The sequence below is a fragment of the Carcharhinus amblyrhynchos genome, unplaced genomic scaffold, assembly GCF_965287045.1.
Source record: "Carcharhinus amblyrhynchos unplaced genomic scaffold, sCarAmb.v2.hapA scaffold_456, whole genome shotgun sequence".
Taxonomy (NCBI): Eukaryota; Metazoa; Chordata; class Chondrichthyes; order Carcharhiniformes; family Carcharhinidae; genus Carcharhinus; species Carcharhinus amblyrhynchos.
In genome coordinates, this window is record NW_027650196.1 from 44410 (window position 1) to 69147 (window position 24738).

At 46.1% G+C, this 24738-nt stretch overlaps 1 protein-coding gene across 2 annotated transcripts in view; it reads left to right on the forward strand.

Moving 5' to 3' along the window:
* LOC145339424 (zinc transporter ZIP9-like) overlaps window positions 1-24738 on the forward strand; it is a 52067-nt gene that overhangs the window by 19349 nt on the left and 7980 nt on the right. Inside the window, exons 2-4 of one of the 2 annotated variants that reach the window (XM_080183881.1) lie at window positions 7572-7680; window positions 10079-10258; window positions 22652-22720. In XM_080183881.1, the coding sequence (XP_080040007.1) occupies window positions 7572-7680; window positions 10079-10258; window positions 22652-22720 (358 nt within the window). The remainder of the gene's footprint in view (window positions 1-7571; window positions 7681-10078; window positions 10259-22651; window positions 22721-24738) is intronic. The other variant, XM_080183883.1, reaches the window with a different exon arrangement.

Sequence of the window (24738 nt, forward strand, 5' to 3'; positions counted from 1 at the left end):
GGTGCAGTCAGTGTGTACTATTGTGGAGCAGTCAGTGTGTATTATTGTGGAGCAGTCAGTGTGTATTATTGTGGCGGGGAGCAGTCAGTGTGTATTATTGTGGAGCAGTCAGTGTGTATTATTGTGGAGCAGTCAGTGTGTATTATTGTGGTGCAGTCAGTGTGTATTATTGTGGCGGGGAGCAGTCAGTGTGTATTATTGTGGAGCAGTCAGTGTGTATTATTGTGGAGCAGTCAGTGTGTATTATTGTGGAGCAGTCAGTGTGTATTATTGTGGAGCAGTCAGTGTGTATTATTGTGGTGCAGTCAGTGTGTATTATTGTGGAGCAGTCAGTGTGTATTATTGTGGAGCAGTCAGTGTGTATTATTGTGGAGCAGTCAGTGTGTATTATTGTGGAGCAGTCAGTGTGTATTATTGTGGAGCAGTCAGTGTGTATTATTGTGGTGCAGTCAGTGTGTATTATTGTGGAGCAGTCAGTGTGTATTATTGTGGAGCAGTCAGTGTGTATTATTGTGGAGCAGTCAGTGTGTATTATTGTGGTGCAGTCAGTGTGTATTATTGTGGTGCAGTCAGTGTGTATTATTGTGGCGGGGAGCAGTCAGTGTGTATTATTGTGGAGCAGTCAGTGTGTATTATTGTGGAGCAGTCAGTGTGTATTATTGTGGAGCAGTCAGTGTGTATTATTGTGGAGCAGTCAGTGCGTATTATTGTGGCGGGGAGCAGTCAGTGTGTATTATTGTGGAGCAGTCAGTGTGTATTATTGTGGAGCAGTCAGTGTGTATTATTGTGGAGCAGTCAGTGTGTATTATTGTGGCGGGGAGCAGTCAGTGTGTATTATTGTGGAGCAGTCAGTGTGTATTATTGTGGAGCAGTCAGTGTGTATTATTGTGGCGGGGAGCAGTCAGTGTGTATTATTGTGGCGGGGAGCAGTCAGTGTGTATTATTGTGGAGCAGTCAGTGTGTATTATTGTGGAGCAGTCAGTGTGTATTATTGTGGCGGGGAGCAGTCAGTGTGTATTATTGTGGCGGGGAGCAGTCAGTGTGTATTATTGTGGAGCAGTCAGTGTGTATTATTGTGGAGCAGTCAGTGTGTATTATTGTGGCGGGAGCAGTCAGTGTGTATTATTGTGGCGGGGAGCAGTCAGTGTGTATTATTGTGGCGGGGAGCAGTCAGTGTGTATTATTGTGGAGCAGTCAGTGTGTATTATTGTGGAGCAGTCAGTGTGTATTATTGTGGAGCAGTCAGTGTGTATTATTGTGGAGCAGTCAGTGTGTATTATTGTGGAGCAGTCAGTGTGTATTATTGTGGCGGGGAGCAGTCAGTGTGTATTATTGTGGAGCAGTCAGTGTGTATTATTGTGGAGCAGTCAGTGTGTATTATTGTGGAGCAGTCAGTGTGTATTATTGTGGAGCAGTCAGTGTGTATTATTGTGGAGCAGTCAGTGTGTATTATTGTGGTGCAGTCAGTGTGTATTATTGTGGTGCAGTCAGTGTGTATTATTGTGGAGCAGTCAGTGTGTATTATTGTGGAGCAGTCAGTGTGTATTATTGTGGTGCAGTCAGTGTGTATTATTGTGGAGCAGTCAGTGTGTATTATTGTGGAGCAGTCAGTGTGTATTATTGTGGAGCAGTCAGTGTGTATTATTGTGGAGCAGTCAGTGTGTATTATTGTGGAGCAGTCAGTGTGTATTATTGTGGAGCAGTCAGTGTGTATTATTGTGGAGCAGTCAGTGTGTATTATTGTGGCGGGGAGCAGTCAGTGTGTATTATTGTGGTGCAGTCAGTGTGTATTATTGTGGAGCAGTCAGTGTGTATTTTTGTGGAGCAGTCAGTGTGTATTATTGTGGAGCAGTCAGTGTGTATTATTGTGGAGCAGTCAGTGTGTATTATTGTGGCGGGGAGCAGTCAGTGTGTATTATTGTGGAGCAGTCAGTGTGTATTATTGTGGAGCAGTCAGTGTGTATTATTGTGGCGGGGAGCAGTCAGTGTGTATTATTGTGGCGGGGAGCAGTCAGTGTGTATTATTGTGGAGCAGTCAGTGTGTATTATTGTGGAGCAGTCAGTGTGTATTATTGTGGAGCAGTCAGTGTGTATTATTGTGGAGCAGTCAGTGTGTATTATTGTGGAGCAGTCAGTGTGTATTATTGTGGAGCAGTCAGTGTGTATTATTGTGGAGCAGTCAGTGTGTATTATTGTGGAGCAGTCAGTGTGTATTATTGTGGAGCAGTCAGTGTGTATTATTGTGGAGCAGTCAGTGTGTATTATTGTGGCGGGGAGCAGTCAGTGTGTATTATTGTGGAGCAGTCAGTGTGTATTATTGTGGCGGGGAGCAGTCAGTGTGTATTATTGTGGAGCAGTCAGTGTGTATTATAGTGGAGCAGTCAGTGTGTATTATTGTGGAGCAGTCAGTGTGTATTATTGTGGAGCAGTCAGTGTGTATTATTGTGGAGCAGTCAGTGTGTATTATTGTGGAGCAGTCAGTGTGTATTATTGTGGAGCAGTCAGTGTGTATTATTGTGGTGCAGTCAGTGTGTATTATTGTGGAGCAGTCAGTGTGTATTATTGTGGAGCAGTCAGTGTGTATTATTGTGGAGCAGTCAGTGTGTATTATTGTGGAGCAGTCAGTGTGTATTATTGTGGAGCAGTCAGTGTGTATTATTGTGGAGCAGTCAGTGTGTATTATTGTGGAGCAGTCAGTGTGTATTATTGTGGAGCAGTCAGTGTGTATTATTGTGGAGCAGTCAGTGTGTATTATTGTGGAGCAGTCAGAGTGTATTATTGTGGAGCAGTCAGTGTGTATTATTGTGGAGCAGTCAGTGTGTATTATTGTGGAGCAGTCAGTCTGTATTATTGTGGAGCAGTCAGTGTGTATTATTGTGGAGCAGTCAGTGTGTATTATTGTGGAGCAGTCAGTGTGTATTATTGTGGTGCAGTCAGTGTGTATTATTGTGGCGGGGTGCAGTCAGTGTGTATTATTGTGGAGCAGTCAGTGTGTATTATTGTGGAGCAGTCAGTGTGTATTATTGTGGAGCAGTCAGTGTGTATTATTGTGGAGCAGTCAGTGTGTATTATTGTGGAGCAGTCAGTGTGTATTATTGTGGAGCAGTCAGTGTGTATTATTGTGGAGCAGTCAGTGTGTATTATTGTGGCGGGGAGCAGTCAGTGTGTATTATTGTGGAGCAGTCAGTGTGTATTATTGTGGAGCAGTCAGTGTGTATTATTGTGGAGCAGTCAGTGTGTATTATTGTGGTGCAGTCAGTGTGTATTATTGTGGAGCAGTCAGTGTGTATTATTGTGGAGCAGTCAGTGTGTATTATTGTGGCGGGGAGCAGTCAGTGTGTATTATTGTGGAGCAGTCAGTGTGTATTATTGTGGCGGGGAGCAGTCAGTGTGTATTATTGTGGTGCAGTCAGTGTGTATTATTGTGGAGCAGTCAGTGTGTATTATTGTGGAGCAGTCAGTGTGTATTATTGTGGCGGGGTGCAGTCAGTGTGTATTATTGTGGAGCAGTCAGTGTGTATTATTGTGGAGCAGTCAGTGTGTATTATTGTGGAGCAGTCAGTGTGTATTATTGTGGAGCAGTCAGTGTGTATTATTGTGGAGAGTCAGTGTGTATTATTGTGGCGGGGAGCAGTCAGTGTGTATTATTGTGGAGCAGTCAGTGTGTATTATTGTGGAGCAGTCAGTGTGTATTATTGTGGAGCAGTCAGTGTGTATTATTGTGGAGCAGTCAGTGTGTATTATTGTGGAGCAGTCAGTGTGTATTATTGTGGAGCAGTCAGTGTGTATTATTGTGGAGCAGTCAGTGTGTATTATTGTGGAGCAGTCAGTGTGTATTATTGTGGTGCAGTCAGTGTGTATTATTGTGGCGGGGAGCAGTCAGTGTGTATTATTGTGGAGCAGTCAGTGTGTATTATTGTGGAGCAGTCAGTGTGTATTATTGTGGAGCAGTCAGTGTGTATTATTGTGGAGCAGTCAGTGTGTATTATTGTGGCGGGGAGCAGTCAGTGTGTATTATTGTGGAGCAGTCAGTGTGTATTATTGTGGAGCAGTCAGTGTGTATTATTGTGGAGCAGTCAGTGTGTATTATTGTGGAGCAGTCAGTGTGTATTATTGTGGTGCAGTCAGTGTGTATTATTGTGGAGCAGTCAGTGTGTATTATTGTGGAGCTGTCAGTGTGTATTATTGTGGAGCAGTCAGTGTGTATTATTGTGGAGCAGTCAGTGTGTATTATTGTGGCGGGGAGCAGTCAGTGTGTATTATTGTGGAGCAGTCAGTGTGTATTATTGTGGAGCAGTCAGTGTGTATTATTGTGGAGCAGTCAGTGTGTATTATTGTGGCGGGGAGCAGTCAGTGTGTATTATTGTGGAGCAGTCAGTGTGTATTATTGTGGAGCAGTCAGTGTGTATTATTGTGGAGCCGTCAGTGTGTATTATTGTGGTGCAGTCAGTGTGTATTATTGTGGTGCAGTCAGTGTGTATTATTGTGGAGCAGTCAGTGTGTATTATTGTGGAGCAGTCAGTGTGTATTATTGTGGAGCAGTCAGTGTGTATTATTGTGGAGCAGTCAGTGTGTATTATTGTGGTGCAGTCAGTGTGTATTATTGTGGCGGGGAGCAGTCAGTGTGTATTATTGTGGAGCAGTCAGTGTGTATTATTGTGGAGCAGTCAGTGTGTATTATTGTGGAGCAGTCAGTGTGTATTATTGTGGAGCAGTCAGTGTGTATTATTGTGGTGCAGTCAGTGTGTATTATTGTGGAGCAGTCAGTGTGTATTATTGTGGAGCAGTCAGTGTGTATTATTGTGGAGCAGTCAGTGTGTATTATTGTGGTGCAGTCAGTGTGTATTATTGTGGAGCAGTCAGTGTGTATTATTGTGGTGCAGTCAGTGTGTATTATTGTGGAGCAGTCAGTGTGTATTATTGTGGAGCAGTCAGTGTGTATTATTGTGGAGCAGTCAGTGTGTATTATTGTGGAGCAGTCAGTGTGTATTATTGTGGAGCAGTCAGTGTGTATTATTGTGGAGCAGTCAGTGTGTATTATTGTGGAGCAGTCAGTGTGTATTATTGTGGCAGGGTGCAGTCAGTGTGTATTATTGTGGTGCAGTCAGTGTGTATTATTGTGGCGGGGAGCAGTCAGTGTGTATTATTGTGGAGCAGTCAGTGTGTATTATTGTGGAGCAGTCAGTGTGTATTATTGTGGAGCAGTCAGTGTGTATTATTGTGGAGCAGTCAGTGTGTATTATTGTGGAGCAGTCTGTGTGTATTATTGTGGAGCAGTCAGTGTGTATTATTGTGGAGCAGTCAGTGTGTATTATTGTGGAGCAGTCAGTGTGAATTATTGTGGAGCAGTCAGTGTGTATTATTGTGGAGCAGTCAGTGTGTATTATTGTGGAGCAGTCAGTGTGTATTATTGTGGAGCAGTCAGTGTGTATTATTGTGGTGCAGTCAGTGTGTATTATTGTGGCGGGGTGCAGTCAGTGTGTATTATTGTGGAGCAGTCAGTGTGTATTATTGTGGTGCAGTCAGTGTGTATTATTGTGGTGCAGTCAGTGTGTATTATTGTGGAGCAGTCAGTGTGTATTATTGTGGCGGGGAGCAGTCAGTGTGTATTATTGTGGAGCAGTCAGTGTGTATTATTGTGGAGCAGTCAGTGTGTATTATTGTGGAGCAGTCTGTGTATTATTGTGGAGCAGTCAGTGTGTATTATTGTGGCGGGGAGCAGTCAGTGTGTATTATTGTGGTGCAGTCAGTGTGTATTATTGTGGAGCAGTCAGTGTGTATTATTGTGGCGGGGTGCAGTCAGTGTGTATTATTGTGGAGCAGTCAGTGTGTACTATTGTGGAGCAGTCAGTCTGTATTATTGTGGAGCAGTCAGTGTGTATTATTGTGGAGCAGTCAGTCTGTATTATTGTGGAGCAGTCAGTGTGTATTATTGTGGAGCAGTCAGTGTGTATTATTGTGGAGCAGTCAGTGTGTATTATTGTGGAGCAGTCAGTGTGTATTTTTGTGGAGCAGTCAGTGTGTATTATTGTGGAGCAGTCAGTGTGTATTATTGTGGAGCAGTCAGTGTGTATTATTGTGGCGGGGAGCAGTCAGTGTGTATTATTGTGGAGCAGTCAGTGTGTATTATTGTGGAGCAGTCAGTGTGTATTATTGTGGAGCAGTCAGTGTGTATTATTGTGGAGCAGTCAGTGTGTATTATTGTGGAGCAGTCAGTGTGTATTATTGTGGAGCAGTCAGTGTGTATTATTGTGGAGCAGTCAGTGTGTATTATTGTGGCGGGGAGCAGTCAGTGTGTATTATTGTGGAGCAGTCAGTGTGTATTATTGTGGAGCAGTCAGTGTGTATTATTGTGGAGCAGTCAGTGTGTATTATTGTGGAGCAGTCAGTGTGTATTATTGTGGAGCAGTCAGTGTGTATTATTGTGGTGCAGTCAGTGTGTATTATTGTGGCGGGGAGCAGTCAGTGTGTATTATTGTGGAGCAGTCAGTGTGTATTATTGTGGAGCAGTCAGTGTGTATTATTGTGGTGCAGTCAGTGTGTATTATTGTGGAGCAGTCAGTGTGTATTATTGTGGTGCAGTCAGTGTGTATTATTGTGGTGCAGTCAGTGTGTATTATTGTGGAGCAGTCTGTGTATTATTGTGGAGCAGTCAGTGTGTATTATTGTGGTGCAGTCAGTGTGTATTATTGTGGAGCAGTCAGTGTGTATTATTGTGGAGCAGTCAGTGTGTATTATTGTGGTGCAGTCAGTGTGTATTATTGTGGAGCAGTCAGTGTGTATTATTGTGGTGCAGTCAGTGTGTATTATTGTGGAGCAGTCAGTGTGTATTATTGTGGTGCAGTCAGTGTGTATTATTGTGGAGCAGTCAGTGTGTATTATTGTGGTGCAGTCAGTGTGTATTATTGTGGAGCAGTCAGTGTGTATTATTGTGGTGCAGTCAGTGTGTATTATTGTGGAGCAGTCAGTGTGTATTATTGTGGAGCAGTCAGTGTGTATTATTGTGGAGCAGTCAGTGTGTATTATTGTGGAGCAGTCAGTGTGTATTATTGTGGAGCAGTCAGTGTGTATTATTGTGGAGCAGTCAGTGTGTATTATTGTGGAGCAGTCAGTGTGTATTATTGTGGAGCAGTCAGTGTGTATTATTGTGGCGGGGAGCAGTCAGTGTGTATTATTGTGGAGCAGTCAGTGTGTATTATTGTGGCGGGGAGCAGTCAGTGTGTATTATTGTGGAGCAGTCAGTGTGTATTATTGTGGAGCAGTCAGTGTGTATTATTGTGGAGCAGTCAGTGTGTATTATTGTGGAGCAGTCAGTGTGTATTATTGTGGAGCAGTCAGTGTGTATTATTGTGGAGCAGTCAGTGTGTATTATTGTGGAGCAGTCAGTGTGTATTATTGTGGCGGGATGCAGTCAGTGTATTATTGTCGCGGGGGGCAGTCGGCCTGTATTGTCGCGGGGAGTAGTCTGTGTGTGTTATTGTTGCGGGACAGTTTCGTGTATTTTTGAACAGTCAGTGTATGCTGCTGCAATAATGTTGCCCTCTCCTGTTCTCTCTCCGGAACCTGTGTAGGAGAAGCTGAAGTTTGTAACTGTTCTGGGAGCTGGATTACTGTGTGGTACAGCGCTGGCCATCATTATCCCTGAGGGAATTGAGCTGCTGCTGAGCAACAGCATGGCAGGTGTGTGGTCACTTACATTCATGCACATTGATACTGCATTTATATAGATCCAGGGAACCTCTCTCTGTTAGCCTGTGGGCCATCAGCCTGCTTCCAGCCTGAGGAACATAGAACATAGAACATTACAGCACAGAACAGGCCCTTCGGCCCACGATGTTGCGCCGACCAGTTAAAAAACAATGACCCACTAATCTAAACCAATCCCTTTTCGTCCATAAACCTATCCACGGATCTCTTAAACGCCCCCAAACTAGGCGCATTTACAACTGCAGCAGGCAGGGCATTCCAATCCCTCACCACCCTCTGGGTAAAGAACCTACCCCTGACATCCGTCCTATAACTACCCCCCCTTAGTTTAAAGCCATGCCCCATCGTGCTAGCTTTCTCCATCAGAGGAAAAAGGCTATCACTATCCACCCTATCTAAACCTCTAATCATCTTATATGTTTCAATAAGATCCCCTCTTAGCCGCCTTCTTTCTAGCGAAAACAACCCCAAATCCCTCAGTCTCTCCTCATAGGACCTCCCCTCCATACCAGGCAACATCCTGGTAAACCTCCTCTGCACCCTCTCCAAAGCCTCCACATCCTTCCTGTAATGTGGGGACCAGAACTGCACACAATACTCCAAGTGCGGCCGCACCAGAGTTGTGTACAGTTGCAACATGACGCTGCGACTCCTGAATTCAATCCCCCTACCAATAAACGCCAAGGCACCGTATGCCTTCTTAACAACCTTATCTACTTGATTCCCAACTTTCAGGGATCTATGTACACATACACCTAGATCCCTCTGCTCATCCACACTATTCAAAGTCCTCCCGTTAGCCCTATACTCAACATATCTGTTATTCCTACCAAAGTGAATTACCTCACACTTCTCCGCATTAAACTCCATCCGCCACCTCTCAGCCCAGCTCTGCAACCTGTCTAAGTCTCCCTGCAAACTATGACACCCTTCCTCACAATCTACCACACCTCCGACTTTGGTGTCATCAGCAAACTTACTAATCCACCCAACTATACCCTCATCCAGATCATTAATAAAAATTACAAACAGCAGTGGCCCCAAAACAGAGGCACACCTGAGGCACACCACTCGTAACTGAACTCCATGACGAATATTTACCATCAACCACCACCCTCTGTCTCCTATCTGCTAGCCAATTCCTGATCCAATTTCCTAGACTACCCTCAATCCCATACATCTGCATTTTCTGCAGAAGCCTACCATGGTGAACCTTATCAAAGGTTCAGAGACTGGGCACTGGGCACTATCTAACACGTGGATTGAGCCCAGACCACTGGAATCATCCTCTACCAATTCAGCCATCTGAACAAATTAACTGCCATATACATCAAGGTGGAAGATTAGACTGAACATGAATATGGAATTGCTAAACTGTAGGAGCAGTGAGACTCAGAGTATTCATATCGAATGATCTTACTGTCTGAGTTCACTGCGTGTAAAGTCTAAATGGCAATACAATCATAGGCCGTAAGAGCTCTCCCCTCCTCACCCCTACAGCTCCCTTTCCCCTTCTCCACCCCTTATCCCTTTTCCCATTCCCTCCTGCTTCCTTCCCTCTGTCCATTGCAATGAGTCACTGGATCACACTCCCCTGATGAAGCAATTCTTCTATCCTGTTGATAGGGTAGATACTCAATGCTTCTGACTCAGATGGCACAACCTCACTCTCCTAATTGATTTGATTAGAAAAAAAAAGAGCAACTTGCATTTATAGAACACTTTACACCCTCTCGGACCTTCCAGACTGCTTTGCAGCCCATGATGTACTTTTCCTGTCGGAAAGGCTCGAATGGGGAGGTTCCACCTCAGGATATCATACTCTGGCTAATGGTGATAATATGGCCGTAATGAAGGCTGCCCAATATAAATTCGCATGTCTGGCTGCCCTAGGATATGTTCTCCTGACAGAAAACTGATAGTTTTGTCATATTTAACAATATCTCGCCCTCCCTATTTAGATATATAAATCTTTCAGATTATCCCCTCCAAGTTAGTTAGTTATATATCTGTGATTCTGTTCCTCTGTCTATTATGTAAGGGTGGGGCCTGGTAGGATGGGAGATGGAGGGGTCATGTGGGGGTGGGGGAAGGGGGTGTTTGTGGGTGGCGGGTGTGGGGGAATGAAGGGGGTGTGGGGGATGTGGTGGGGGGTGGGTGTGGGGGCATGAGGGGGGTGTGGAGGGGATGGGTATGGGGGAATGAGGGGTGTGTGGAGGGGGTGGGTGTGGCGGCGTGAGGGGTCTGTGGAGGGGGTGGGTGTTTGGGGGGATGGCGTGAGGGGGTGGTTGGAGGGGGGAGCTTTGACAAAAAGCAAAAAAAACCTCTTCTGAAAATAGATTTTGGAAAAACATTTTATCTGAAATTGCAGATCAGCCCAGGAATATGTCCCAGAGTCAAATCCTTGCAGAAATCCAGATGTCTGACAAAAACCAGGCTGACACAAAACAGTTTGTACCTCCTCACTTCATCATTGGCATCTCCCTTGTCATGGGCTTCCTTCTGATGTTCATTGTTGATCAAATCGGCAACTGCATTGTGTGGCAAGGAGGTAAATGTTCCACTCTCTGACTAAAATAGCTTATGTTTTCAATATTCACCTTTGTTTCCATAGTTTGAGAGATGAAAAGCCAAGCATTCACTGCACATAATTAAACCCCTTCTGGTGAAATATCGTTTTGAACTGCTGCAGCCCATATGGTAAGAAGTAAAGGAATAGGAGCAGGAGTAGGCCATTTGGCTCTTTGAACCTGCTCCAAGATTCAACTAGATCATAGCTAGTCTTCTACTATACTGTTCCCAATGCTATTTTCCCTTGATATCTTTAATATTTAGATATCTTTCAATCTCAGTTTCAAATGTACTCAATATGTAAACCCCCACAGCCCTTTGGGATAGAGAATTCCAAAAGATTCACTATCCTCTGAGTGAAGAAGTTCCTCCTCATCTCAATTCGAGGTGGCCTGCCTCTTATTGTCACTGGTTCTATTCCTGCCCAAGGCAGGGGTAATGCCCTTCTTGCATCGACCCTGTCGAGCCCGGTAAGAAACATTGTATGCTTCAATTGCCTCTCATTCTTCTAAACTATAGAGGATACAGCCCCAGTCTCCTCAATGGACTTCCAGCCATCCAAGGAATCAGTCTGGTGAACCTTCACTGAACCTCTGCTAAGGCAAGTATATCCTTCCTTGGGTAAAGAGACCAAAATTGTACACAATACACCCAGCACAGTCACCAAGGCTAAGTACAACTCCAGCAAGAATCTTTACTCCTGTACTCAAAGCCTCCCATGGTTCTGAATGTACCTTGTGGGATTGACCCAGTGACAATGAAAGAAGGGCAATATATTTCCACATTGGGACGATGCGTTGGGGGGGATCCTGGAAGTGGTGGTGTTTCCTCAACACAGCAGCATTTAAGATTACAAATCACTCAAACAGTTGTCTTGCTTTGAACCGGAAGAGCAGCTCATGAGCAGCAGACTCAGTGTACCTGAGCCGGGATCTGTCTGCATAAACACAGTGGGACTTTCAGAGTGGACCTATCGGCCTCATTGTTCACAGTCTTCAAATATTTAACAGCTTGGGCTAGAAGCATAGACAAATTTACGGCACAGGAAGAGGCCATGAAACCCATCAGCCCAGAGCATTTTCCTTTTATACAAATTGGGGGAATTGGATGCACCTTGCATCAGTTGGGTGCAAGATTCTGTTAAAATGCATTTATAATATCTCAACTTTCACACTTTAGCAGTGGAAGAAAATATGGTCATTACTATCTTTACTTTGCATTTAATGATATTGTTTGGTGTATTCAGGCGTGAATCATAGAATCCTGACAGTGCAGATGTAGGCCATTCAGCCCATCTAGTCTGCATCAACCACAGTCCCACCCAAGCCCTATCGCCATAACCCTACTTATTTAATCCACTAACTCTCTGACATTAAGGGGCAATTAGCATGGCCAATCAGCTTAACCTGCACATCTTTGGACTGTGGGAGGAATGATGTGGGTATGCCGGTGTTGGACTGGCGTAAACACAGTAAAAAGTCTGACAACACCAGGTTTTAGTCCAACCTATTTATTTGATAATATTCTCACAAGCTTTCGAGGGGACAGCCTCTTCGTCAGGTGAATGGAGAGTTCTGGCCTCAGACAGAGCATATAAAGCACAGACAGTTTAGAGATTACTGATTAAAATGCGAATCCTTACACCTAACCTGCTGTTCAAGACCTGAAGTGGCTGACAATGTGAGTGGTAGGAGCACTGATCACAGGTTAAAGAGATGTGTATTGTCTCCAGACAGTACAGTAAGTGAGGTTTTGCAAACCCAGGCAAGTCACGGGGGTTACAGATAGTGCGACATGAACCCAAGATCCCTGTTGAGACCGTCCTCGTGTGTGCGGAACTTGGCTATCAGTCTCTGTTCAGCGACTCTGCGCTGTCGTGTGTCATGAAGGCCGCCTTGGAGAATGCTTACCCGAAGGTCAGAGGCTGAATGCCCGTGACCGCTGAAGTGTTCGCCAACAGGAAGGGAACAGTCTTGCCTGGTGCACTAAAAGAGTTGAGTCGATGGTTAAAAAGAAAAAGGAGGCTTATGTTCGGATGAGATTGGAGGGCTCAGATAGTGCACTAGAAAGCTTTAGATTGGCTAGGAGGGAGTTGAAGAGTGAGTTGAGAAGGGCTAAAAGAGGACATGAGAAGACTTTGGCTGATAGGATTAAGGAGAATCCTAAGGCGTTCTATAGGTATGTCAAGAACAGAAGGTTGGTCAGGGCAAGATTAGGGCCAGTTACAGACAGCAGGGGGAAGTTGTGTGTGGAACCGGAGGAGATTGGAGAAGTATTGAACCAATATTTCTCTTCGGTGTTCACGCAAGGGGACATGAATATAGCTGAGGAGGACATTGGGTTGCAGGGGTGTAAAATAGACAGTATTACGGTTGATAAAGAGGATGTGCTGGAAATTCTTGAGGGGCTGAAAATAGATAAGTCCCCTGGTCCGGATGGGATCTACCCTAGGATTCTCTGGGAGGCTAGAGAGGTGATTGCAGAGCCTCTGGCTCAGATCTTCAGGTCGTCATTGGTCTCTGGTGTAGTCCCGGAGGATTGGAGGATAGCGAATGTTGTCCCATTGTTTAAGAAGGGGAACAGAGACTTTGCCGGGAATTATAGACCGGTGAGTCTTACTTCTGTTGTGGGCAAGGTTTTAGAAAAAATTATTAGGGATAGGATTTATAGTTATTTGGAGTGTAATGAATTGATTAGAAATAGTCAGCATGGTTTTGTAGCGGGTAGGTCGTGCCTTACTAACCTTATTGAGTTTTTTGAGAAGGTGACCAAAGAGGTGGATGGTGGTAAGGCAGTTGACGTGGTATACATGGATTTTAGTAAGGCGTTCGATAAGGTTCACCATGGTAGGCTTCTGCAGAAAATGCAGATGTATGGGATTGTGGGTAATCTAGGAAGTTGGATCAGGAATTGGCTAGCAGATAGGAGACAGAGGGTGGTGGTGGATGGTAAATATTCATCATGGAGTGCAGTTACGAGTGGTGTGCCTCAGGGATCTGTTTTGGGGCCACTGTTGTTTGTAATTTTTATTAATGATCTGGATGAGGGTATAGTTGGGTGGATTAGTAAATTTGCTGATGACACCAAAGTTGGAGGTGTGGTAGATTGTGAGGAAGGGTGTCATAGTCTGCAGGGAGACTTAGATAGGTTGCAGAGCTGGGCCGAGAGGTGGCGGATGGAATTTAATGCGGAGAAGTGTGAGGTAATTCACTTTGGTAGGAGCAACAGATGTGTCGAGTATAGGGCTAACGGGAGGACTTTGAATAGTGTGGATGAACAGAGGGATCTCGGTGTGTGTGTACATAGATCCCTGAAAGTTGGGAATCAAGTAGATAAGGTTGTCAAGAAGGCGTACGGTGTCTTGGCATTTATTGGTAGGGGGATTGAATTTAGGAGTCGCAGTGTAATGTTGCAACTGTACACTACTCTAGTGCGGCCGCACTTGGAGTACTGTGTGCAGTTCTGGTCCCCGCATTACAAGAAGGATGTGGAGGCGTTGGAGAGGGTGCAGAGGAGGTTTACTAGGATGTTGCCTGGTATGGTGGGGAGGTCCTATGAGGAGAGACTGAGGGATTTAGGGTTGTTTTCGTTGGAAAGAAGGCGGCTAAGAGGGGATCTTATTGAAACATATAAGATGATTAGAGGTTTAGATAGGGTGGATAGTGATAGCCTTTTTCCTCGGATGGAGAAAGCTAGCACGAGGGGGCATGGCTTTAAATTAAGGGGGGGTAGCTACAGGACGGATGTCAGGGGTAGGTTCTTTACCCAGCGGGTGGTGAGGGATTGGAATGCCCTGCCTGCTGCAGTTGTAAATGCGTCTAGTTTGGGGGCGTTTAAGAGATCTCTGGATAGGTTTATGGACGAAAAGGGATTGGTATAGGCTAGTGGGTCATTGTTTTTGTAACTGGTCGGCGCAACATCGTGGGCCGAAGGGCCTGTTCTGCGCTGAAATGTTCTATGTTCTATGTTCTATGTTCTATGACTGTCGAGCGATGTTCATTCATCCGTTGTCGTAGCGTCTGCATGGTCTCCCCAATGTACCATGCTTCGGGACATCCTTTCTTGCAACGTATCAGGTAGACAATGTTGGCCGAGTTGCAAGAGTATTTACCATGTACCTGGTGGATGGTATTCTCACGTGTGATGATGGTATCCATGTCGATGATCCGGCATGTCTTGCAGAGGTTGCTGTGACAGGGTTGTGTGGTATTGTGGTCACTGTTCTCCTGAAGGCTGGGTAGTTTGCTGCGAACAATGGTCTGTTTGAGGTTGTGTGGTTGTCTGAAAGCAAGAAGTGGGGGTGTGGGGATGGCCCTGGCGAGATGTTCGTCTTCATCAATGATATGTTGAAGACTCCGGAGAAGATGTCGTAGCTTCTCCGCTCCGGGGAAGTACTGGACGACGAAGGGAACTCTGTCCACTGTGTCCCGTGTTTGTCTTCTGAGGAGGTCGGTGCGGTTTTTCGCTGTGGCGCATTGGAACTGCCGATCTATGAGTCGAGCACCATATCCTGTTCTTACGAGGGCATCTTTCAGGGTCTGGAGGTGTCTGTCACGATCCTCCTCATCTGAGCAAATCCTGTGTATACGGAGGGCTTGTCCATAGGGGATGGCTTCTTTAACGTGTTTAGGGTGGAAACTGGAGAAGTGGAGCATTGTGAGGTTGTCTGTGGGCTTGCGGTACAGTGAGGTGCTGAGGTGACCGTCCTTAATGGAGATGCGTGTGTCCAAGAATGCAACTGATTCTGGAGAATAGTCCATGGTGAGTCTGATGGTGGGGTGGAATTTGTTGATATCATCATATAGTTGTTTCAGTGATTGTTCACCATGAGGCCAGAGGAAGAAAATGTCATCGATGTATCTAGTGTACAGCATCGGTTGAAGATTCTGGTACATTGGGGAGACCATGCAGATGCTACGACAACGGATGAATGAACATCGCTCGACAGTCACCAGGCAAGACTGTTCCCTTCCTGTTGGCGAACACTTCAGTGGACACGGGCATTCAGCCTCTGACCTTCGGGTAAGCATTCTCCAAGGCGGCCTTCACGACACACGACAGCGCAGAGTCGCTGAACAGAGACTGATAGCCAAGTTCCGCACACATGAGGACGGTCTCAACAGGGATCTTGGGTTCATGTCGCACTGTCTGTAACCCCCGTGACTTGCCTGGGTTTGCAAAACCTCACTTACTGTACTGTCTGGAGACAATACACATCTCTTTAAACTGTGATCAGTGCTCCTTCCACTCACATTGTCGGCCACTTTATGACTTGAACAGCAGGTTAGGTGTAAAGATTCGCATTCTAATCAGTAATCTCTAAACTGTCTGTGCTTTATATGCTCTGTCTGAGGCCAGAACTCTCCATTCACCTGACGAAGAGGCAGTCCCCTCGAAAGCTTGTGAGTATATTATCAAATAAATCGGTTGGACTAAAACCTGGTGTTGTCAGACTTTTTACTGTGGGAGGAAACCAGACCACTCGGAGGAAACCCACACAAACATGGGGAGAATGTGCAAACTCCACACAGACAGTGACCCAAGCCGGAAATCAAACCCAGCTCCCTGGCGCTGTGAGGCAGCAGTGCTAATCTGTGTGCTGCCGTGCTGCCCCACTGTGGGAGGAAAGCCAGTGGTAATCCAGTTCCTAAAGCTGAAGATAGATTTACAGTTCTCCACTTGTGTGTTTTCTGATTTAAAATCACTGAAGAGGGGAGATGGTGGCAGAGTGGTAATGTCACTGGACTAGTAATCCAGAGGTTAATGCCCTGGGGACACTGGTTCAAATCCCAGCTGGTGAAATGTGAATTCAATTAATTGATAAATCCAGAATTGAAAGCCAGTCTCAGTAACGGGCCTCAACATCTAACCCAAGATGTAAAAACCCAAGAGGGAAAGAAATCTGCTATCCTTACCCAGTCTGGCCTACGTGTGACTTGAGTCCCACAGCAATGTGGTTGACTCTTAGCTACCGTCTAAAATGGCTGAGTGAGGCACTCAGTTCTTGATTTTATTCCTCGTTGTCATACAGAACTGCATTGAACAAGCCCACACCGTAGGTGGGACCTGCAAGTTTTGAGTCCAAAAGAACCCTCCACAAAGGCATTAGAGCTAAAGAGCTTTGAGAGGGTAGGGCAGCACAGTGGTTAGCATTGCTGTCTGCCAGAGACCCAGGTTTGATTCCCTGTCTCTGTGGAGTTTGCACATTCTCCCTGTCTGTGTGGGTTTCCTCTGGGTGCTCCAGTTTCCTGTTCAAAGATGTCCAGGTTAGGTGGATTGACCATGCTAAATTGCCCCTTAGTGTCAGGGGACTAGCTAGGGTAAATGCATGAGGTTATTGGGCTAGGGCCTGGGCAGGATTATGGTTGGTGCAGACTCGATGGGCTGAATGGCCTCCTCTTGCACTGTAGGGTTCTATGATTCTGGTGGAGCTGGAGCTCGCGATGAAACCCAGGTTCACACCATCCTTTTTGAAGTCTGATTCAATCCAGGTTCTTCTTAACAACTTACCATTGTCATTCCCATTGGGCACCCAAAAAACAAACCTCAACCAGTAAAAAGCAGCTCCGTCTCCCTCAGTCAGGTCAGTGAGACAGAAACTCCACTGGCACACGGCATTAGTGATATTGACTGTTCGGTGGCTAAACAGCAGCACAGGCCAGTTGGCACATTGAAATCCCTATTTCATCCTGGGGAGGGAGATAACTGGCAGCTTGTCCGTGTCACTGAGTATAAATAGGTGAAATGTGCCGTGGGTGAGGTTTGGTTCTAAGCTGGCAATATCTCATTAGTTTGTGTCTTTTCTTCCTGCACTATCAGGTCATTGAGCAGTCAGGTCTGCTCACTCTACAGTACACTCTTTGTACTGGCTGCTGCTTTTGGCAGTGGATGGGGAGTATCTGAGATTGGGTGACAGACAGGTTCTCGCCAGTGAATAGAGACTCTCTTTGTTCTGTCTCTGGGCTTTGATTCCGATAAGCAAGCTCTCTCTCTGCTTCCGAAAATGTCCCATGTCCCAAAAAACAGTGTTCTTGCCCAAAGCAAAAAGACAACTGCTGTTAAACTTGGCACATCCTCTATTCAGCCAATATGGTTTGAAATGATTGGAAAGATCTTCTTTTCTCTAAATGAATAAATCAGAAAAGGGCTTGAGAGTAAGCTGAGCTGGTCAGAAGGAAGCTGGATTCGTAGAGACATAGTGGTTTACAGCTTGCAAATAGGCCCTTTGGCCCAACTTGTCAATGCCACCTTTTTTTAAACCCCTATATTGTCCCAGTTGCCCACATTTGGCCCACATCCCTCTATTCCCATCTTACCCATGTAACTATCTAAATGCTTTTTAAAAGACAAAGTTATACCGACCCCTATTACTACTTCTGGCAGATGTTCCAGACAGTCACCGCCCTCTGAAAAAAATTGCCCCTCTGGACCCTTTTGTATCTCTCCCCTCTCACCTTAAACCTGTGCCCTCTAGTTTTAGACTTCCCTACCTTTGGGAAAAGATATTGACTATTTAGCTGATCTATGTCCCTCATTATTTTAGACCTCTATAAGATCACCCCTCAGCCTCCTTCGCTCCAAAGAAAAAAGTCCCAGTCTTTCCAGCCTCTCCTTATAACTCAAGTCCTGGTAGCATCCTAGTAAATCTCTTCTGCACTCTCTTTCTAGTTTAATAATATCTTTTCTATAATAGGGTGATTTTGGGGCAGTTACCCTGACTATATCGGTGGGATCCAGTACACCACACAAGAACAAACATCCTGCTGCTCATATGTTTTTCCAGCTGGGACAGTGCAAAGTTTTCTTGCCACTCCCCCTTCTCTTTCTCTGCTCTCCCACCTACTTACCTCCTCTACCTACCTCTGTCCCCTCACTGATATTCCCACCCCTCTCCTTTTCTGCACCTGCCCTCACCCTTTTCACTCGTCTCTGATAGGAGCCTGTATTTGGCCAATCCCTCAAGGACTGCAGCCCCTCTTTAAAGGAGCAGCTATTGTTGGCCAGTGAGGAAAGGACTGGTCAGATGGATCTGAGCTACACGTGGCTGGAATGTGTCCCAGAACACTGAGTGCCCTTTGCAGATTTTGGTTGGAGGGCAGCCTGTATGGATTTTCATACAGAAGGAGCTGCAAGATGGGTCAAAACTGTGGAAGGATAATGGAGCAGATCAGAAGAATGGTTTAACAGCTTCAAGAAGCTTGCAGAGGTAAGGCTAGCAAGTTTCCTCCTACACTGGATGCTGTAGTTTGGACAGAGGAAGTTTGCTCACTTTCCCATTGTGACTGACTGTGCATGACAAGCCATCACAAACCTTTCAACCAGCCTATTGCAAGCAGATGAATGAAGTGGGAAGGCAAGGCCATTGCTGGGGGCCTGTCCCAAACTGCAGCTTGTGGGATTACCCCCTCCATAAGCCATCGCTGCCCCTTCAAAGTCCTGCTGCCTCTGATGGTGGTAAAGCTGGGCCTAGCTTTCAGGTCCCTCATCACTAATCACATCCACCTCGGGGATTGTCCCCAAACTGACAATGAAAAGGCCGACCAGCAGGTAACTCACCTTCTGTCAGGCCCTCAGCACCATCTCCGTTCTGGGGTTTACAAATCCATATTCCTCAGCCCACACGCTGAATGAACTGCTGACACAGCACAAACCTTGTCACCCCATGCCTGGAAATGTTGTTGCATTAGCAATGATTGTATCCAAACCTAACTGCATGGCACATGTTGATTTGCACACATTAACCAGGCCATATGGTGAACACTGACCTCTCATTGATATTGGCAAATCTCTTTCACCCAATCCAGCACTGCAACTTCCACAAAGAACAAGGAAAATTACAGCACAGGAACAGGCTCTTCGGCCCTCCAAGCCTGCACTGACCATGCTGCCTGACTTAACTAAACCCCCCTACCCTTCCAGGAACCGTATCCCTCTATTCCCATTTCATTCATGTATTTGTCAAGAAGCCTCTTAAAAGTCACTACCGTATCTGCTTCCACTACCTTCCCCAGCAGCGAGTTCCAGGCACCCACCACCCTCTGTGTAAAAAAATCTGCCTCATACATCTCCTTTAAACCTTGCCCCTCACACCTTAAACCTGTGCCCCCGAGTAATTGACTCTTCCACCCTGGGAAAAAGCTTCTGACTATCCACTCTGTCCATGCCTCTCAGGTCACTCCTCAACCTCCGATGCTCCAGTGAAAACAAACCAAGTTTTTCCAACCTCTCCTCACAGCTGATGCCCTCCATACCAGGCAACATCCTGGTAAATCTTTTCTGTATCCTCTCCAAAGGCTCCACATCCTTCTGGTAGTGTGGTGACCAGAATTGAACACTATATTCCAAGTGCAGCCTCACTAAATTCTATAAAGCTGCAACATGACTTGCCAATTTTTAAACTCAATGCCCCGGCTGATGAAGGCAAGCATGCCATATGCCTTCTTGTCTACCTTCTCCACCTGCATTGCCACTTTGTGACCTGTGTACCTGTACACCCAGATCCCTTTGCCTATTAATACCCTTAAGGGTTCTGCCATTTACTGTATATTTACTATCTGTATTAGACCTTCCAAAATGCATTACCTCACATTTGTCCAGATTAAACTTCGTCTGCCATTTCTCCTCCCAAGTCTCCAACTGATCTATATCCTGCTGTATCCTCTGATAGTCCTCATCGCTATCCACACATCCACCAACTTTGTGTTGTTCGCAAACTTACTAAACAAACCAGTTACATTTTCTTTCAAATCAATTATATATATTACAAACAGCAAAAGTCCATGCACTTGATCCCTGAGGAATGCCATTTGTCACAGTCCTCTATTCAGAAACACACCCTTCCACTGTTACCCTCTGTCTTCTATGATCGAGTAAACACATAAGAAGTCTCACAACACCAGGTTAAAGTCCAACAGGTTTATTTGGTAGCAAATGCCACTAGCTTTTGGGGCTTTGCCCTTCATCAGGTGAGCGGCAAAGCCCTGAAAACTCGTGGTGTTTGCTACCAAATAAACCTGTTGGACTTTAACCTGATGTTGTGAGACTTCTTACTGTGTTTACCCCATCCAATGCTGGCATCTACACATCATGACTTCTACGATCGAGCCAGTTTTGTATCTATCTTGCCAGCTCATCTCTGATCCCATGCGACTTCACCTTCTGTATCAGTCTGCCATGAGGGACTTTGTCAAAGGCCTTACTGAAGTCCATGTAGACAACATCCACTGCCCTACCCTCATCAATCGTCTTCATTACTTCCTCGAAAAACCCAATCAAGTTAATGAGGCATGACCTTCCCCTTCCCCATATAGACCACAACCATGTTGTCTCTCGCTAATACGTCCAAGTATTTCCAAGTGGGAGTAAATCCTGTCTCGAAGAATCCATTTGTCAATCACTCAACCTGTACCAAGCACCAACACAGGTACATGTACTCCAGGAGTTTGATGCAGAAACTTACCTTTATATCTCACCCTCAGGATGTCCCTAAGTGTTTCACTTTTGTCGTCACTTTGTAATGTAAGAAAGATGGCAACCAATTTACACAGTAAGAAATCTCACAACACCAGGTTAAAGTCCAACCAGTTTATTTGTTAGTAAACCCACAGGCTTTCGGAAACGCTGTTCCTTCGTCAGGTGTGTGGAAAGTTCTGATCAGAGAAGGGAACTTTCCACACACCTGACCAAGGAGCAGCGTTTCCGAAAGCTTGTGGGTTTACTATCAAATAAACTGGTTGGACTTTAACCTGGTGTTGTGAGATTTCTTACTGTGTTTACCCCAGTCCAATGTTGGCATCTCCACATCATAACCAATTTACAGCCAGCTATTCTTTTCAGCCTTTCCTGTTGATAAGGGATTCATTGGCACCTTATTGCCTACCCCTAATTGTCTTTCAGAAAATCTGATACCTTGTATCTCTGTAGTTGTCCTGAGATAAAAGAAGGTTGAAAAGAGATTTATAAAGGTGTTCAAAATCATGAGATAGACAAAATAAATATGGAGAATATTGATAGTGAGGAGTTGTGAATGATACTGAATATTGTGCAGTCATCAGCAAACATCCCACTTCTGACCTTTTGATGGAGGAAAGGTCATTGACAAAGCAGCTGAAGATGGTTGGACCTAGGACAGTAATCCTGAGGAACTCCTGCAGTGATGTCTTGGAGCTGAGATGATTGACTTCCAACCATCATGACCATCTTCCTTTGTGCTGAGTATGAGTCCAACCAGCAGGGAGATTTCCCTGATTCCCATTGACTCCAGTTTTGCGAGGATTTCTTGATGCCACACTTGGTCGAATGCTACCTTGATGTCCTGGGCTGTCACTCTCACCACACTCTGGAGTTCAGCTGCTTCGTCTTGGTTGTAATGAGCTCTGGATGGTCCTGACAGAACCCAAACTGCAACACAATGAGCCTTTTGACAGCACTTTTGAAGACATCCTCTGTGACTTTAATTGAGAGAAGGCCAATGGGGCAGGAGTTGGCTGGATTGGATTTTCTTGTGGGGGACAGAGGCCAGACCTGCTGGAATAGGTGTCAGTGTTGTCGCTATACTGGAACAACTTGGCTAGGGGACACGGTTAGCTCTGGAGCACCAGGATATCTTTGCTATAACCATTCCAATGTGATAATGACCAGTCATCTATTTTTAGAACATAAGAACATAAGAAATAGGAGCAGGAGTAGGCCATCGAGCCCTTCGAGCCTGCCCCGCCATTCAATAAGATCATGGCTGATCTGTTGTGGCTCAGTTCCACTTTCCCGCCCTCTCCCCATAACCCTTAATCCCCTCTCTTATCAAGAACCCATCAACCCGCTTCTTAAAAATATTTAGCGAGGCAGCCTCCACCACTTCAACGGGCAGAGAATTCCAGAGATTCACCACCCTTTGAGTGAAGAAGTTCCTCCTCAACTCCGTTCTAAACCGCCTCCCCTTTATCTTGAGGCTGTGCCCCCTAGTCCTACTGTCGTTTTTGAGCGGGAAGAGTCTCTCCACCTCTATCCTATCCATCCCATTCATCATCTTATACGTCTCAATGAGATCTCCCCTCATTCTTCTAAACTCTAACGAGTACAAGCCTAGTTTATTCAGCCTCTCCTCATAGCTCAATCCCCTCAACTCCGGTATCAGCCTAGTAAACCTCCTCTGCACTCCCTCCAGGGCCAAAATATCCTTGCGCAGGTGCGGCGCCCAAAACTGCACACAGTAGAGATGATCAAGGTATAGACATTAGCCAGAATATAATGGAAAACCCCTTTTGAAATCACATCACGGGATCTTTATCACTGGCTGGACAGGGCAGATGGGCCTCTGATGTGATGAGTTATATATTTATTCGCCACTAACATAATATTTTATGTTTCCACACAGAGCCCAGGACAGGCCCGGGTGCTGGATCTAGCCTCACTGCAACACTGGGCCTGGTTATTCATGCTGCAGGTACCAAGACTGATTTCTCCCACTTAAACTATCCACAGGGGCCTGGTGGAGTTTGGGGCTCAGTTTTAAGTGAAATGTGTTTGAGCTGGTGAAGAGTCTTCTGTCTAGTTTGCAGTAAAATGCTTAGGCTTTGTGTAGAACAATGAGGCGAGGAGCACGGGGTAGTGTGGTGTGGAGTGAGGATGATGAAGGACTGGGGTGTGGGCAGAGGGAGTGCTCGGTTTGGTGCATGGGGGGTGGCTCGGTGTTGGGGGGGAAAGGGGTGCTCAGTTCGAAGGAGTGCTCGGTTTGGTGTGTTGGGGGGGGAAAGGGGTGCTCGGTTTGGTGTATGGGGGGGGTTCAGTGTTGGGGGGGAAAGGGGTGCTCGGTTTGGTGTGTTGGGGGGGAAAGGGGTGCTCGGTTTGGTGTGGAGCAAGGGGGGGGTGCTCAGTATGTGGGAGGGGCACTCGGTGTGGTGGGGGAAGGGGTGCTCTGTGTGGAGAGGGGCTCAGTGTAGGGTTACGGGGATAGGGCAGGGTAAAGGACCTGGGTAAGTGGCTCTGTCAGAGAGTTGGTGCTGGTTTGATGGGCTGATTGGCCACCTTAGAACATAAGAACATAAGAAATAAGAGCAGGAGTAGGCCACCTAGCCCCTCGAGCCTGCCCCGCCATTCAATAAGATCATGGCTGATCTGTCGTGGCTCAGTTCCACATTCCCGCCCTCTCCCCATAACCCTTAATCCCCTCGCTTATCAAAAACCCATCAACCCGCGTCTTAAAAATATTTAGCGAGGCAGCCTCCACCTCTTCAACGGGCAGAGAATTCCAGAGATTCACCACCCTTTGAGTGAAGAAGTTCCTCCTCAACTCCGTTCTAAACCGTCCCCCCCTTTATCTTGAGGCTGTGCCCTCTAGTCCTGCTGTCCTTTCTGAGCGGGAAGAGTCTCTCCACCTCTATCCTATCCATCCCATTCATCATCTTATACGTCTCAATGAGATCTCCCCTCATCCTTCTAAACTCTAACGAGTACAAACCCAGTTTATTCAGCCTCTCCTCATAGCTCAACCCCCTCAATTCCGGTATCAGCCTAGTAAACCTCCTCTGCACTGCCTTCAAGGCCAAAATATCCTTGCGTAAGTGTGGCGACCAAAACTGCACACAGTACTCCAGCTGCGGCCTCACCAGTGCCCTGTACAGTTGCAGCAAGACCTCCCTACTTTTATATTCTATCCCCCTCGCTATGAAGGCCAGCATCCCATTTGCCTTCCTGACCACCTGCTGCACCTGTAGGCTGGGTTTTTGTGACTCATGCACAAGGACCCCCAGGTCCCTCTGCACCGTCGCCTGCTGCAGCTTTTCGCCCTGTAAGTAGTAGTCCTTCCTACCATTATTCCTACCAAAGTGGATCACCTCACACTTGCCAACATTGTATTCCATCTGCCAGGTCCTCGCCCACTCACTCAGCCTATCTCGATCCCTCTGAAGACTTTCCACACCCTCCGCACAATTTGCCATTCCACCAATCTTTGTGTCATCAGCAAATTTCGACACCTTACACTCGGCTCCCTCCTCTAGATCATCTGTATAAATGGTAAATAGCTGAGGCCCCAGCACCGACCCCTGGGGCACTCCACTCGTCACCATCCGCCAATCCGAATAGCACCCATTGACACCCACTCTCTGCCTCCTATTTGACAGCCAATCCCCTATCCACGCTGACACCTTACCCCCAACTCCATGCCCCCTAACCTTCTGTAACAACCTTTTGTGAGGCACCTTATCAAACGCCTTCTGAAAATCGAGAAACACCACATCCACCGGTTCCCCTCTGTCCACCACACTAGATGCATCCTCATAGAATTCCAATAAATTTGTCAGACACGACTTCCCCTTAACGAAACCGTGCTGCGTCTGCTCTATTAAACAGGTCTCCTCAAGATGCCTCGCTTTTTTCTCCTTGATGACGGATTCAAGCCTTCTGTGGGGATTCTATGATTCTAACTCTTTTAACTCTGGTAACGTTCTGATGAATCTGTTA